Source organism: Brienomyrus brachyistius, chromosome 17 (assembly GCF_023856365.1).
Source record: "Brienomyrus brachyistius isolate T26 chromosome 17, BBRACH_0.4, whole genome shotgun sequence".
NCBI lineage: Eukaryota > Metazoa > Chordata > Actinopteri > Osteoglossiformes > Mormyridae > Brienomyrus > Brienomyrus brachyistius.
In genome coordinates, this window is record NC_064549.1 from 19,572,670 (window position 1) to 19,588,425 (window position 15,756).

At 43.2% G+C, this 15,756-nt stretch overlaps 1 protein-coding gene across 3 annotated transcripts; it reads right to left on the reverse strand.

The window, feature by feature from the left end:
- Positions 1–389: 389 nt before the first annotated feature.
- Positions 390–15,108, reverse strand: LOC125711312 (coagulation factor IX). Of its 3 annotated transcripts, XM_048980105.1 has the most exons (9): positions 14,993–15,107; positions 14,673–14,771; positions 13,544–13,707; positions 4,971–4,995; positions 3,073–3,186; positions 2,855–2,989; positions 2,138–2,421; positions 1,537–1,651; positions 390–1,272 (listed from the first exon to the last, which is right to left on the reverse strand). In XM_048980105.1, the coding sequence occupies exons 1-9, from the start codon at positions 15,012–15,014 to the stop codon at positions 707–709; spliced, it is 1,524 nt and encodes a 507-aa protein (XP_048836062.1). In that variant the 5' UTR covers positions 15,015–15,107; the 3' UTR covers positions 390–706. The 3 variants fall into 3 exon arrangements, with proteins under 3 accessions (XP_048836062.1, XP_048836064.1, XP_048836065.1); XM_048980107.1 differs by lacking the exon at positions 3,073–3,186 and having other exon boundaries at positions 14,993–15,108; XM_048980108.1 differs by lacking the exon at positions 13,544–13,707 and having other exon boundaries at positions 14,993–15,093.
- Positions 15,109–15,756: the final 648 nt, after the last annotated feature.

The following is a 15,756-nucleotide window of genomic DNA, read 5'->3' on the forward strand; positions in this document are numbered from 1 at the left end:
TGCTTTTCATTATGCCCAACAGTGTGTAGTTAGTTAGACAAAAATCTGGTAATATGAATGACGTGTGTGCCATTTGGTGCAAAAGTTTGATTTTGATAATTCTATATGTAGTTTTGGTTGCAGTGCTTCATTTTGCAGGATATATGAGGTTTTCTGCAGTTCTGGGTGTGTGGTTTTGTGAATTGTATTTTGATAAAACCAGCCTAGTTTGCAAAATTGTGTTTTTGCAATTGGAAAAAACTGTAAGGTATAGAGGTGTAACATATATCTCTGGAAAGCTTGAAACATTTATTATTTACTCGGGGAGTATGCTAAGACAGGGACCTTGAAACAGACCAAAGATTTGGAATTACCAGTGTTGATGTCAATTCATTAAACAGCAATACATGGCCATGTATTCATATTTATTAAAGCACTCCTTTGTTCTTGGTCAGCTTGTGTTCTAATGGCACCACAAAACTGTCTCTGTTTTGCGGTGAGGTGAACTATCATCCAAAGCCACTCTATGTTAACCCTTGAATTAAGCTGTTCAGTCAGTTAATTCCATTTGATATAACACTAGTCTTATTTAAACAATTAAGGAATTACCAGTTACCAAAAAGTACCAAAAATCTAATTTTTACTCACTTCATATTAGCCACACATTCATTATACATTCCACTGTAATTTTCATAACAACACAAAATAACATTTGTAAGATTTCAGTTTAGTTTTCAGTAATGTTCTGCTCATACTGCAGTACTGTGTCTTTTATCCAGGACAGGTAGTTGTCAAGTTTGGTGTAAACACCATATTTGCCCTTGGCAGCACACATTTCTCCCCAGCTTACCACACCTATAAGGTACCAGGTGTCCTGGTGTTTGGACACAAAAGGACCACCACTATCGCCACTGCAGGCATCCATGAGCGCTTCATCATATCCTGCACAGAACATATTGTCTGTAATCACCTGCTCAGTGGACAAAATGCACTTCTTCTGATCCACAACTGGGAGCTCCACCTTGCGCAAGAAACGGGAAGATCTTCCCATGTACTGGGTAGCCCCCCACCCAGAGACAGTGCCCATTTTATTCTCCTTTAGGAGCAGTTGTGCCAGGTGTATGTTGGGAAGACACGCAGGTGTGGCAAAGGGCCCCAGGTGCACTGACTTGGCCAAGTAGAGTAGGGCTATATCGCTGTCAAATGTAAACTCATGGAAGTGAGGGTGCACTATTAAAATTTTAACTCGGATCATCTGCTCATCTTGGTCTAGTCGCATCTTGTCAAATTTCCCTAGGTACAAGAGAAGTCAATATTTAAAATATTCATGGATATAAAATGCTTCATATGCACACAAGTATAATTAAAAAAATTGCAACATATGTCTTTACATATAAGTATACACCCAACTGTCAAACTCACTATCACTGTATAGTGATATAGTATACTATAGTGTATAGTGTATAGCTTGTATAGTGTATAGTTTGCAGACTGAAAACTTAGTTGTGCGCATACAATGGATTATAAAATACCGCACTACAGATTCAAACATCTCACCAATGGTCACATGATGAGGGGTTTCCTGGAAGCAGTGGGCCGCACTAATAACCCAGCGTGGCATAATCAGAGTGCCACCACAGAACCCAAAGCCATCTTCCTTGTGAATAAGAACCTGTACATTAAAAATTAGGATAGAATCGCATTTTTTTTTCATTAAAACAATTAATTAGTTGGCAGAATTTTACATATTTTAGCTGGTAAGCAGCATCACACAGAACAGTGTAAAAAATGTAAACATTGTACAGTTACTGACCCGGTGTTAGAGCTTGTCCCTACAAATTCTTTCAATTTTATTGTTAGACTATATAGCCCTTTCTTACTCACACTGCCTTATCAGAATTATTTTTTCTTATTTAAGATGAGGGAGTATTTAAATTGTTTCAAAAATATTTTTTTATGGATTCAAAAAATTCCAGAAAATAGACTACTGTTACGTGAATATTAAGACTTGATCTGTGAAATCTATATTCACCAACTGAACAAATATTCTTTTTAAATGTAACATAAAATATGTAGCAAGACCAACTGAGTAAAAAAAAAGTATACAGTCTAATTGCATATTTGGGCTTTGAATTTGTTGTTCCTAAATATGTCATACCTGCCATGGACTCCCACCCTGTCTTTCAAGCTGTCCTCCAACAATGCGTGCTTTCATATCAAATCCCTCTGATAACTCATCTTCAATGCTGTCTCTTGTGTTACTGCTAATGCTGGTGGAGTTACACTTTTGATCAGTAGAATTATGAAAGGACACTTTCTTTGGATTCGTAGAGTTAGGAAAAGTTGATGGAAATAGTTGAGTTTCATTCCGTATGAACACATCCTCCAGGGCAGAGCGCTGGACAGAATACCCTTGCCATCGTTTCCCACAGGGGAATGGCACTGGGATGACAATGTGGTAAGTACACATAACTATAGCTACCAGACAGCAGTATAAAAAAAAAGGAACCTGCTAAATAAATCCCCATGTGACAAAACAGATAAAAGCGTGCAACACTATAATGTTAATATAACACCTTCACTTGATATTTGAAAAGCGGATAATTTACAAAGCTTATTTTATTAGTTAGAATTCCTAGCTCATATTTTACTCTTTGTATGTGTACTACTTGCTTGAACATTCTTATTCATCTAAATATAGTTGTATACATCAAATGATAGTTGACTTAATTTTAGAAAACTACAGTAGTGCTAAAACTAGAGTTTAATGTTATACTACAGAATGTTTTGTTATGGTCTATTCTTATTTTTATGATCTGCATAAAACTATTACGTATCCTTAGGACAAAGATGCACACTGGGAGTTTTCCTTTACCTGCTTCCTTGCAGGTCTTTCCATCTTCCTGCAGATGATATCCTTCAGCACAGCTACACATCACACCGGTAGTACGCTCTATGTCAGTGCAGTACTGCAGGCACCCCCCATTTTTGTACTGGCACTCAAACACCTCTAGGAGACATAAATGCCATATAAGTATTATTGGCCTTGCCTATTCAACAACCAGGGTACTTCAGATTCAAGCTATGCCTCACCTGTCTCACATCTCTTTCCATCATAGCGAGGTGGGCAGAGGCACAAAAAGTCATGCTGGTCAACTGAACATATCCCTCCATTCAAGCAAGGGTTTCTCTGACAGGAGTGCAGATCTGAATCACATATAGATAGAGTAAATCTTTGAAGCTCTGGTTCATCTGAATCAAAAAACTATTCTTGGTATTTCATTCACAGGTCAGGTCAAGTTAGGGAGCATGCAATGGTACAGCGCTTTGCTGCACCCACCTCCCCACAGGAAAAAACACCTTGGGATCTCGGTTGACCGCCCCCCAGGCCAACATGCTATTCAGTCCCACTCCGAAAATGGCCATTCATCTGTTACAGCCAGGTGTTACGTGGGCGTCCCTTTGGCTTGGTCCAGCCACTTGAGTCCTCATGAATGAGGATCCTGCAAGCTGTATCACCCTCAGGGAATCGCACTATGTTGCATTAGTGCCATAACTGATGCTTCCTCACAATGCAGGTAATGTGCTTCATTTGGGACTCCCTGAGCAACCGCTCATTCCACACAAAGTCATACTAGCAGTACTCTGGAGAGACACAGTACCAAAGGAGTCCAGTCTTTGTCTCAAGTTACTGGATAGTGTCAATGTCTCACAGCCATACAGCAAAACACAGAGCACCAGGACTCTAAAGACTGGGACCTTCATCCTCTTACAATGATATTGGGAGTGCCATACACCTCTTTCCAGTGACGTCATGACCCCTCATGTTCTCCCAGTCTATCTACTGACTTTATAGGACAAGTCCCCAGAGATATGAATGTCGCTACCGAGGTAAGTGAGTTTCTCGAGAAGGTCAACATTCTTTCCGCAGACACACCGTTGATGGCTGTGCCCAAGAGGTCATGGCTTAGTCAAGGCCTGGACCTTGGTTTTTATCCAAGACACTCGCATGCCCAGACAGAGAATCGCCTTGTTCAATCTCTCAAGAGCCCCAATCAGAGCCTCCACGGACTCCACAAAGACCACAGCATCAGTGGCAAAGTCATGATTAGTGAATCTTTCTTTATCAAGAGATACCCCACAGCTACTGGACCCCATGACCCTGCCCAGCACCCAGTACATGCAAGTACTGAACAGAGTAGGAACAATAACACACTCTTAATGACCCCCGGAATCAACTGGGAAGAATGCAGAGGTTCTGTCTCTACTCTGCACAGCACTCACAGTACCAGGATACAGGCCACCCATGACATCCATCAACTTTGGGGGGAGTCTCACAGTTCCACAGGGCAGCTTGATCAACTAAGTAAAACATTTTTAGAAAATTGACAAAGGCCGCAAAGAAACTCTGCCAATATTTGGGTTTGCACTCGATAAGAACCCTCAGTGTCAGGATGCGGTCAGTGGTAGACTTCTTATGCATAAAACCAGACTGCTCCTGTCACTGGTAGATGAACAAGTGATCATGGATCCTGTTGAGGATGACCCTAGCAAGGACCTTACCCAGCACTGAAAGCAGTGTTATCCCCCTGTAGTTGCCACAATCCAGGCGATATCCCTTTTCTTTCAAGATAGGGATAAGTAGTCTCATTTTCCAGTCAATTGGGATGACACCCAAATGAAAGCAAAGTTTGCCTGCAATGCCAGGAGGACAGCCTTACCAGCAGCCTGGAGAAGTTCACCCCAGACACCACAGATCCATGTGGCCTTTCCTACCCCCAACTGGTTCACCACCTGTGCAATCTCAGTGAGATTCTCAGTGAGGGTGGTTCACAGCTAATCAAAGGATCAGTCTCAAGAATTGTGAACCCAGAGATTGTGGAGAGTTCTCTCGGTCCATTTCATCCACAAAACAAATGATTCAGGAAAAAAACAGTGTAATATTGAAAGAGATACTCAGCATGCCAAATTACAGATTTACGCATACTTACTTTTGTATCGATACCAAAATTCCATCTGTAAAAGAATTACATAAATTTTAAAAAGAGAAAAATAGGATATACAGTTATCACAATTTTAGAAATGATCCTCTATAAACTAGTTTTTATATTAACAGCTAGCTGCATATAAGGCACTGCTAACCCTATACAGAGGCATATGGTAATAATGATAATCCCTGAAATTTTATTACTTTTCAAGGATTCAAGGTTTTTATTTGCCACATGCAAGGTACACAGTCAGAATATATGCTGCAATAAAATTGTACTGTAAAAAATGAATTGTGCAACATAGATTAAATAAAGTATGAGATGCATATAGTTAAGTAGGGAATAGAAATAAGATGTGTAATAAAGTACTAAGCATTGTAATGGCTTGGGGGTAGAAGCTCCTTCTAAGCCTCTCAGTTTTCACTGAGAGATAGCAGAAGCACTTACCAGACCTCAGCCTGGTAAAAAGGTAATTGTTTGAGTGTGTGCCTGCTGATTTTGGCAGTTATGCTCCTGCATCATCTGAGGTATACGTCCTGCAGGGAGGGCAGATCAGCCTTACAAATGCATTTGGCTTATCGTACCACCCTCTGCAGAGTTTTATGGACTAGTTTTTGTCTTTGTCTAGTCTGATCTTTTGTAGCTCTTTGGCGTAAAATATTTACTTTTAACCTATACACTGGTGGTGCTCTAGACAGACGTTCGCCGACTGTAAAATACTTTGCTCATATCCTTTGGTAAATTTTCCACATGCTTTCAGCACTCTGACCACATCCCCAGTATTAAACTTATAACAATGCTTTTCAGATGTACTCATCATCAAACCATATATGTTGTTGAAGACTTGGGCTGCATTCTGTGCATTTACCTCAACCAGCTTCATTTTAATGGTACTGTGGTGGGTGTTATTGTAAGCACTCGCTAGATCTTGTACAATGTCTACATTCTTGTATTATAAGTTGTAAAATAGCACCACATTCATGTCTTTAACATGCGATTAAACCTTTCCACTACAGATGCATTGTTACCAGTGGCGAAATGTATTATTCCATGTTTCTCGGTAAGCTAATGAAACAACATGTTAAAAAAATCTGTCCCGAGATCGGTTTGTAGCTTTTTGGGGGTCCTGCCTTTAGAGGGAATGTTTTCGAACACTTTCTTTACCTCTGTGCCGGTCTTGCTTTTAAGACACCACACCAAAGCATATTTTGATAGAATGTCTATACACGTTAACATGTATTTAAAATTGTCATTCTGTTCCGCGTAAGTCCACCAAGTCAGCTTGCCATTGAGAATCGATATTAGTCAAAAAGACTCTATTCCTTTTGAAATTAAACCTGATCGGTTTATGTAATGTGTATGTATCTTCACTAGACAGCCATGTTGCAACTTATTTATATTATACGCACCTTCTTCATCTATCAGCGATATGCATAATCTATCGGGACCTCCAAAAGACCAAGGGTTTGATGGTGTGTAACAGACACGTTTCAAGTTCGGGTTCGTACAGGCACGTGTGGCACCGCTGGCTTGGGAGATTCACAGAGCACCCTATACAGGTCTCCTTCATGTCCTCCTCTATTACTCGATCCAGAATGCTGGCCAGTGCCCCTTTCATTATCTTCATGGCAGAGTCAGTGATGATCCCATCCACAACATCTTCAGATAATGACAGCACCGCAAAACGCCCGCAGAGCTCATCCATCGTTGGTGCTGGGGGCCACGATGTGTCCACGAATGCACACGGGAATACACCTGATGCATCAGCCACCGCCGGCCATTGCGCCCATGTCGGGGTAGAAGGGGGTGCCGGTGGCAGGCACGGATCCCCATATGGACCCCATGATGCATCCTGCTGAGGGGTGAGTTGAGGAGAAAGCTCTGGTGGGTTGTACAGTCACAGTTCAGAAGCTGTTGGCCGAAGCCCAGATGAGTACCACTGAAGGCAGGATTCAGGATCACCCAGTCGCAGTCCAGAAGTCATTGGCTGAAGCCGGGACGCCAGTGTCGGTGCAGACCCCAATATGGGGTCTTCAGGGGTGGTCAGACCGGTCAAAGTTGTCTGTTCGCATGCCATTGCTCACTGGGGAGGGGTGTCTCGTCTTGAGTGCTGGCTCACATAAGTGATGGATATTAATACGTTTTCAACATGATTAACTACAGACTTCTCTCATCTTATTGGTTGTTATCGGCAGAAGTGGGTTGGCCTAATAATGCCCCGCTGACCACACTTTGTTAAAAATTTTTCTTGCGTTTTATGCAAATACATTCATTATATGAGAATATGCTGCACAAGCGCCATGCTTGCGCTGCCTCGGTGGTTTGCATAGAGCCCATGTTGGGTTTAGCAGTGCTAAGTTGCGGGGAAGGGGTGTCACTGGGGTCATCAAACTCTTTGCAGACTCTATCTGTATGAGATCGGCAACAATTTGACCGCTGGTAGCCATTTTATTTCCAATTTGACAACTGCTTGACACCACGAGGTGACTGTTTAAAGAAAATACTGTGTCTGTACGCGCATGCGCTACAGGAGGGAGGGAGGGAGAGAGAGAGAGAGAGAGAGAGCACATGCTCATTTAAACAAGAATTAACCTCGTTATTCCTTGATTCTTGCTGTCGAAATGCGCTTTACTTTATTATTCACATTGGCAGAAAAATGCCTCATTACTTAAAAAACGTTATGGTTATAGGGGTTTATTTGAAATAACAGGCATACCGATGGTGCCGCCATTTTGAAATGGGATGTCTGCGTGAGTGCGCCTGCGCAAGCTTCGGATCTCCTAAGGCGTCATTTCGCCCACATTGTTCAAACTGAGCACACGAATACGGCAGAGCGGGCCTATTCCTTCTAAAAGTTAAATTAAAGTGCTGTTAAATGCCTTCTTCAATCTAACACTGGTAGAGTGTTTCTTCTTCTTTAAACATGTTGGTTAAATGTAATGAGTTTAAGTGCTTTCTTCTTTTAAAATGACATGCTGTATGTTAATTGGTTTTGCTTGTGCTTGTTTAAACTCAGCATTTGCTCTTCTGACAGTGTTTCGTTCGGGCATGTTTATACGGGTTTTAAAACAAATTTGAGAAAGTACTTCTTTACACAGCATGTAGTTAGAATATGGAATAGTCTTCCTTCTAGCATAGCGCAAGCTAAAACCGTGGGTTCCTTTAAATCAGAGCTACATAAGAGTTCAACAACTCTGAGCTATTAGTTAAGTTCTCCTCCAAACGAGCTTGATAGACTGAATGGCCTCCTCTCATTTGTAAATTTCTTATGTTCTTATGTACCCGGCTTGGCTGAGATGCCTTTACTGAGGGATGCTACACCTATTAACTTGCAGAATTCTTTCTCGGAGACATCCAGGAGTTCTGTGTTCATGCACCAGATGGGATAAGCTACATAAATGTCTTTTTTTTCACTGGTCTGACGGTGTTCAGCTACAGTAATATAATAGTTATGTTCTCATTGCAAGATGACTCTCTGTAACTACCTTTTTGTTTGGTTGTTGTGGTTTATATGATGCCAACTTACTGGGATCTTGCCAAAGGTTTTTGTGAAACTTGTTCAGTATTGAGGTGCTACTGATTTCTGATTATGTTAAGGTACTACTGAATATGTTGAAACGTTGATATGTTGCTGATTTTGTTATCTTTATGTAGGAGTTGGTATCTTTAATGAGCTTAATTTTGGGGCAAGCTACAGGTACAATCAGATCATTTTCTGGTCAAAGGTATAATTTATATTGCAATTTTTATTAATGGCTATTTTGGTGACTAATTTTTCATTAGTATTTTGCCTTGTCATTTGGGGACTGGGCAAATGGTGTCAGCGGTATAGTTTTTCAGTTCTTTAAATTTTGTTTTCTTTTTCAGCTGGTGCTCCGTGTTCACTGCTCACTGGATTTATCATATCTCAGTCATTGGTTACTCAGGGATCAATATCAGTCCCATATCTCTTTGAACCATATATGGTTCTGTTAGTACTCATTATCCGGAAGCACAATATTTCCCTCCATTGTTATGCAGATGACACCCATTTATACAATATTTTGCAAAAAGCATTGGGGCACCTGCCTTGACACACACATGAACTTTAATGACATCCCATGTTTAATACATAGGTTTTAATATGAAGTTGGCCCACCCTCTGCAGCTATAACAGCTTCAAATCTTCTAGGGAAGCTATCCACAAGGTTTTGGAGTGTTTATAGGAATTTTTGACCATTTTTCCAGGAAAGCATTTCTGAGGTCAGGCACTGATGTTGGACGAGAAGGCCTAGCTCACAGTCATCCCAAAGGTGTTCTATCAGGTTGAGGTCAGGGCTCTATGCAGGCCAGTCAAGTTCCTCCACACCAGACTCGCTCGTCCATGTCCTTATGGACCTTGCTTTGTGCAATGGTGTGCAGTCATGTTGGAACAGGAAGGGGCCATCCCCAAATTGCTCCCACAAAGTTGGGACTATGAAACTGTCCAAAATGGCTTTTAATGCTTCAACATTAAGAGTTCCTTTCAATGTAACTAAGGGGCCAAGCCCAAGCCCTGAAAAAAAATGCCACACCACAACCCCCCTTCCACCAAACTTTATACTTGGCACAATGCAGTCAGGCAAGCCATTCCCCTGGTAACCATCAAACCCAGACTTGTCCTTGGAATTTCCAGACAGAGAAGCATGATTCGTCACTCCAGAGAACACGTCTCCACTGCTCTGGAGTCCAGTGTTTGTAGCTATTGATTTCTGCACACTGTGTGCCTCAGTATGCATTGTTCCCGCTCTGTGATTTTATGTGACCTACCACTTCATGAATGAGGCTACGTTCGCACTGCCATGCTGAAGTTACTCAAATCAGATTTTTTTGCCTTAACATGACACAGATCTGATCTTTTCAAATCGGATTTGTATCACTTTTATATGAGGTACTAAATCAGATACATATCTGATTCGCAGCCATGCGACCCGAATGTGAACGCTCAGATCGGAATTCATGTGGCTTTTTGCTTATACGCATGCACCGACATCATCAGCCTGCACCGGCAGGCTCGTACCCACATATCTCTTGGTGCAGCAGTTCCAGCAATAACCACGAAAATACAAATAACTAGCCACTACAGTTTTTTTCTCCTTTTCGACCTGCTCATGTACAGCTGATTCACTGTTTGTCGTCCTCCAGAGCATAGTCCTTATAAGCGTGAGCTACTAACGCCTTTCTGAACTACATTCATCGATTTGGGTCTGTTTTTCAATATAATTTGTTCTGATTGATTTTACCAGTCTTTGTCTAAACACTTTATGTTTTTCTGAGTAATAGACCAGATATGCTGGACTGTTTTTGTTACACCCCACAATTATGCCCTTTTCACATCTGGCATCCAGTTTCTTGTGGTCATGTTTGTTAGCATACCATGTTTGTAAGCAATCCAAATATCCACATTTTAGAGAGGTCAGGCTTTCTAATCTCTGTTATTTGCTCTCTATTTTATACTCTGTACAGTTCACAGGTCAGCTAACAGGATTGACTGGTATCTAATTTTTAATATCGTCATACCGCCCAGACATTATACAGCGGCATATTATATTTTAAAAAGCAATATTTCCCAATAAGGTTGGGGGATATTCTAAGGAGTATATGTTACAATATATTATAGCATTACCACCCAAGCCTAGCCAGCAACCACCCCGCCCCCTAGTTGTCCCTCATCCACCTCCCTGAAATCAATATGTCTGTGTTTGGATGTGTGAATTTCGAACTAATGATTGCCTTTATGGTCTTAGCAATGGACAGTTTTATAATTAAAAAGGTGAATTGGGTTGTCTAGCCAAAATGTTATACAAAGTTTAATTTAAATAATGCTGCCAGGAAATTTACTCAATTATTAATTAATAATAATTATTTAAAAAAATACTAATATAAGTCGGCGCCCCCTGCTGGTCCAGAGTCGGCAGTTCCTATGGTGCCTAAGGTGCCTGCCACAGCCCCGCCTCCAGCTACTGCTCCGCTCCCTGCACCGCCTGAGCTCCCTGCTGCGGCTGCTGTGGCTGCTGCACCGCCCAAGGTGCTGCCTCCGCCTGCTGCACCACCCGAGGCGCCACTTCCGCCAGCTGCACTGCCTGAGGCGCCGCCTCCTGCTTCATCCGTCCTTGCTCCGCCCGTTCTTGCACTGCCCACTCTTCCAGTCCCTGCTCCGCTCGTCCCTGAGACCCCTGCTATGGCGCCGCCCATGCCTGCTGCTCCACCCGAGGCCCCTCTGCCTCCGCCTGTTCCTGGTCTGCCCGAGGCCCTGTCTGCGGCTCCGCCCGCACCTGTGACTCCTGCCCCTGTGGCCCATGTTCCAGTCCCTGACCTGGCTCCACTCCCCCCAGCACCAGTTCCAGTCCCCAAGGAGTTCTCAGACAGTCTGACCACTGGTCCTTCCTTCCTCGGGGACCTCCCACATGACTCCTCTGCCCTCTCCTGGCATGGTCGGTCCTGGCCGGTACTCCACCTTTCAGTGTCCCGAAAGGGCAGGGGACACCTCCGCAGGTGTTGGGTCCCGCCCACCCTGCCCCCTGGTTCAACCTTGCTCTCCCCGGCTGTGGCTCGGCGGTCCTCCGGCTCCGGTCCGGCTGTCACCTGTGGGTCCACCTCCGAGGGCTCGTTGTCAGCTGGTGGTCCCTCCTCTGATGCCTCGTTGGCCGCCTCCGAGTTCCCATGCCTCGACTCCTCAGTCGCCTGCGAGTCCCCCCACTCAGTGTCGGGCAGCATTGCGCTGTGGTCCCCTCTGCCTTCCTCTTTGCATCTCCTGGTGTCCCCTTCTGCTTCCTCCTTGCCTCCTTCGGCAGTCCTTCTGCTTGCCTCCTCGCTCCCCGCAAGGTCCACTCCTGCTCCGGTCTCCCGGTCGCCTGCAGCCCCTCTGGCTGCCGCCCGTCGCCCACTGTTGCTCCCTCGGGCTCCTCTTTGTCTCCCGGCCTTTCCCGTCTGGCCCCCCATATCTGGTCCCCTTCTGCTTACTCCTTGCCTCCTTCGGCAGTCCTTCTGCTTGCCTCCTCGCTCCCCGCAAGGTCCACTCCTGCTCCGGTCTCCCGGTCGCCTGCAGCCCCTCTGGCTGCCGCCCGTCGCCCACTGTTGCTCCCTCGGGCTCCTCTTTGTCTCCCGGCCTTTCCCGTCTGGCCCCCCATATCTGTGCCTCCTGTGTTTGTTCCTCATCCCTCTGTTCCTCCTGTCTCTGCTCCTCGTCCCTCTGTGCCTCCTATGTTCACTCCTGGTCCTTTTGTTCCTCCATTCTCTGTTTCCTCTGTGTCTCCTTTTCTGGTCTGTCTGTCGGTGTTTCCTGTACTCTGTCAGGTGTTGTCTTGGCTCTTGCCCCTGTGCTTGTTCTGTGTGGCGATTCTGTTCCTGGGCCCTCGTGAATGGTCTTGCTTTTGTCTTTCAGGTCCCGTGTCCCTGGTCTCATCCTGTCCGCCGCTCCCCTTGGGCCACGCCCAGAGTGCATGCCTTAAGGGGGGGGGTTCTGTCATGACCTGTGCGTCCAGCCCTCGTGTGAGCCATGCCCCCCTGATCGACCATGCGTGATTCCCCAATTGTGCTCAGCTGTTTTACATTGGTCTGATGTCATATCCTGTATTTACAGTAGTCTGCGTTGAAGTCTGTTTCCCCAGGTCTGTCATTAATGTTTGGTTGTCACTGCCCTGTGCTTTCCTGTCTGCCCGGATTAAACCCTGTTTCACCTGACTCCACGGCTTCGTTGGCTTCCTACCCACCAAGTGATCAGTACAGTAGTTCTAATTATATGTCACACCCCCCAGGCAGCACAGGAGCAGTCGAGTATCGCAATCAGACCAGGCTTCTTAACCTCACAACAAGCTCCCAAAGTTGCGAAGGATTGTTGCCATTCCCAATGACACTTGCTAAGCACTTCTCTGTCTCATGTCTTGCCCTCCTGCCCTGCCTGCCTCTCCGTGTCCTGCCATTATGCCTGCCCTGCTTCCCCAGTTGTCTCTGCCTGCCTGCTTCCCTGCCCTGTCGTCCTGATCTGCCTCTGTCCTGCTTCCTACCCCGTCGTCTCCACATCTCGTCTTTATTTGTAGGACTGGCTTTCGACCACCAGCTTTCGACCCAACTATCTGCCTGCCTTATCCCTTGGGCTTTTGGTACACCCAGCTTTGAAATAAATAGATCAGTCTCCTGCATTTCGGGGTCTGCCTCGTCTCTGTGCATTCAGTGTTCCATAATAAATACATTTTCCAATCGAAGATGTTAATATAATGTCTTTAGGTACAAACAAATGTGTGGTAACTATGGTACGAGTATAAGCATGTCGAACTTCAAGCTGTGCATTGTAAATGCTTCTGCAACCATATATTACTCTTACTTATTTGCATCTTATGAATAATGAGTCTGGAAGTAATGTTAAGAAATATCTGGGAGTTTAAAAAAATTACATGAACATTTACCAAACTGCCGATGAGTTTATTAGCCTAAAATTAGTTCAGAATTTCTTGTGGCTTTTTTTTCAGTGCAATGAAAGTTTACTTTTCACTAGTAAAGTGAAAGTGCAATGTATGTAAGTGTACATGGAGTGAGCCACAGCAACATCAGAATGATACCGTTTTCTCTTTAGTTTGGAAGATCTCAGCTGCTTCTTCCTGGGAGCAGGTCTCCTCATAACACTCACGCTCCAGGTTTCCTGGTAGCATTTCCTCCAGGAAAAAGTTGGCTCTTGGCCGTCGGACCTTCAGGACCTGAACTGCATCTCTCCACTCCAGAAATACTGAATGCAAAATAATGATTTGTTGACTATACTGCCTTATGGTCCTCTCAACCCTGAAACCTGTTTTTTACACCTGTTTCTACTATGTTTCTTTTAGATGTGTTTTACGTCTTATACAAATTTGCACTATAAAAATAACACTGATTACAGAAAATAAAAATAAAAAGATCAAGCTTTTCTTATATGTTCCATGGAAGTTTAATCTCCAGTACCCTTCTTAGGTGTTATCATTTTGTTCTCTCATAATTATGGTCGTGGATTAGAACTTTCTAAACAAAGCATGAGCAAACTGAGCATGTATTCCTTCACAAAAATCTGAGATGCAAAATGCATTATTGACACCTGTTACCTATTTATCAATCAGATATGAACCAACTTGAATTTTAGAAATTCTTTGTGCAGTGAGTTCAAAAGTGATATTGCACCACTGTCTTATCTTCAACACCATAATGGCCAGACAGTCATGGTAAATAATTGCCCAGCCAGCACCCCAGGAAGTCAGTAGGGAAAATCAGCCAATATCCACAACTTCTGCATTAGAATTAAATTCCCTTGACAGAGCTGTAGCCCCTGAGTGGATTCTACAGAGGATGACTTCCCTGAAAGTCTCTTCAGCCAAGGAGTGCTGGGACTGTGTTTCTTATGCCTTTGTTCTCCTGTTTTTCTGGCACAGTTGTCTCCCTGCATACTGGCTCATCCCTTCCTTAGCTACCAATTAAGCAGTTCATTGGGCTCTCACTCATTTCTCAAACTTGCCTCTATGTCATCACCGGACTTTGTATAATAGAACAATGTGTACTGCTCCCCCCCCCATCCAAAGTGAAGATTACACTCCACTATACATGGTGAAAACTATACTCCGATGTGCCTTAGAACATACATAACACGATTCATCATTTTATCTGGCTATGAAATTATGCAAAACACACAACAAGCAAAGTGACATGTTCTAAAGACTGACTCACTTTTGGAAGTTTGTGCTGTTGTAAGGGACAGCAGGAAAACAGCATTGAGGAGCAGACATTCAAGCAAGGACACCCTATAGCTGAGCCTCATTCTTCTACCTAGACAAAGAAGAGGAGCAGTAAGGGTCTTAAAATTACAGGTGAGGCAAAAGACTGAGATACAACACTGCTAAAAAAAAACAGGTACCCTTAGTATTAAGTCTGATGGTAAAAAGATACAAAACCGGCTAGAATAAAAATAGTACCCAGATTAAAACACAGTATGGAGTACTGTGCTTTTCCAACATGACACAATCAGGAGAAAACTAAGCATGACTTACCAAGTGTATTAGTGTTCAGCATGATAAAGAATTTGTCTGTAAAAAGAAAAACAGAAAAGCTGAACTTCAACCACACTTTAAATATTGACACAGGAGTGATACAATCTGTTAAACACCCCTCTCCAGGATACTCAAACTAGACAGTTTGGGTAGTTATTTAATTTAACGCATAACACCATGTCACATTAAGCTGTTACAGACTTAATTCTTACTTAAACTGCTATTCAGTATTCACTTCTCAAGTCATCAGCTTTTACTGTAATCAATTGAAGAAAGTTAAATTACTTCCCCACTTCCCAAATCTAGGTTCTGAATGAAGTAATTCATAATAATTCATAAGTAATTAATTGTACTGCAGGATCTAAGTACACCAATAATGTGGATTTTGAACTTCCAAGAAGTTTTAAGTACTGATTGTAAATGCACTATTACATGGGGGAAAATTAGTTAGAAGCTAAGGCTATATAAAAATTCAGCCTGTGTCATAATAAAAAAAGCAGTGAATGCAAATTAATATAGTATAGTATTCTACTTTTCTACATTTACAAACTACAATTTCATCATATACACTATATTGTCTAAAGTATTGGCACACCTGCCTTTACACTCACATGAATTTTAATGACATCCCATTCTTAATACATAGGCTTTAATATGGAGTTGGACAACCCTTTGCAGTTATAATAGCTCTTTTGGGAAGGCTGTCCACAAGGTGTTTATGGGATTTTTTGATCATTTATCCAGGAGAGCATTTGGGAGGTCAG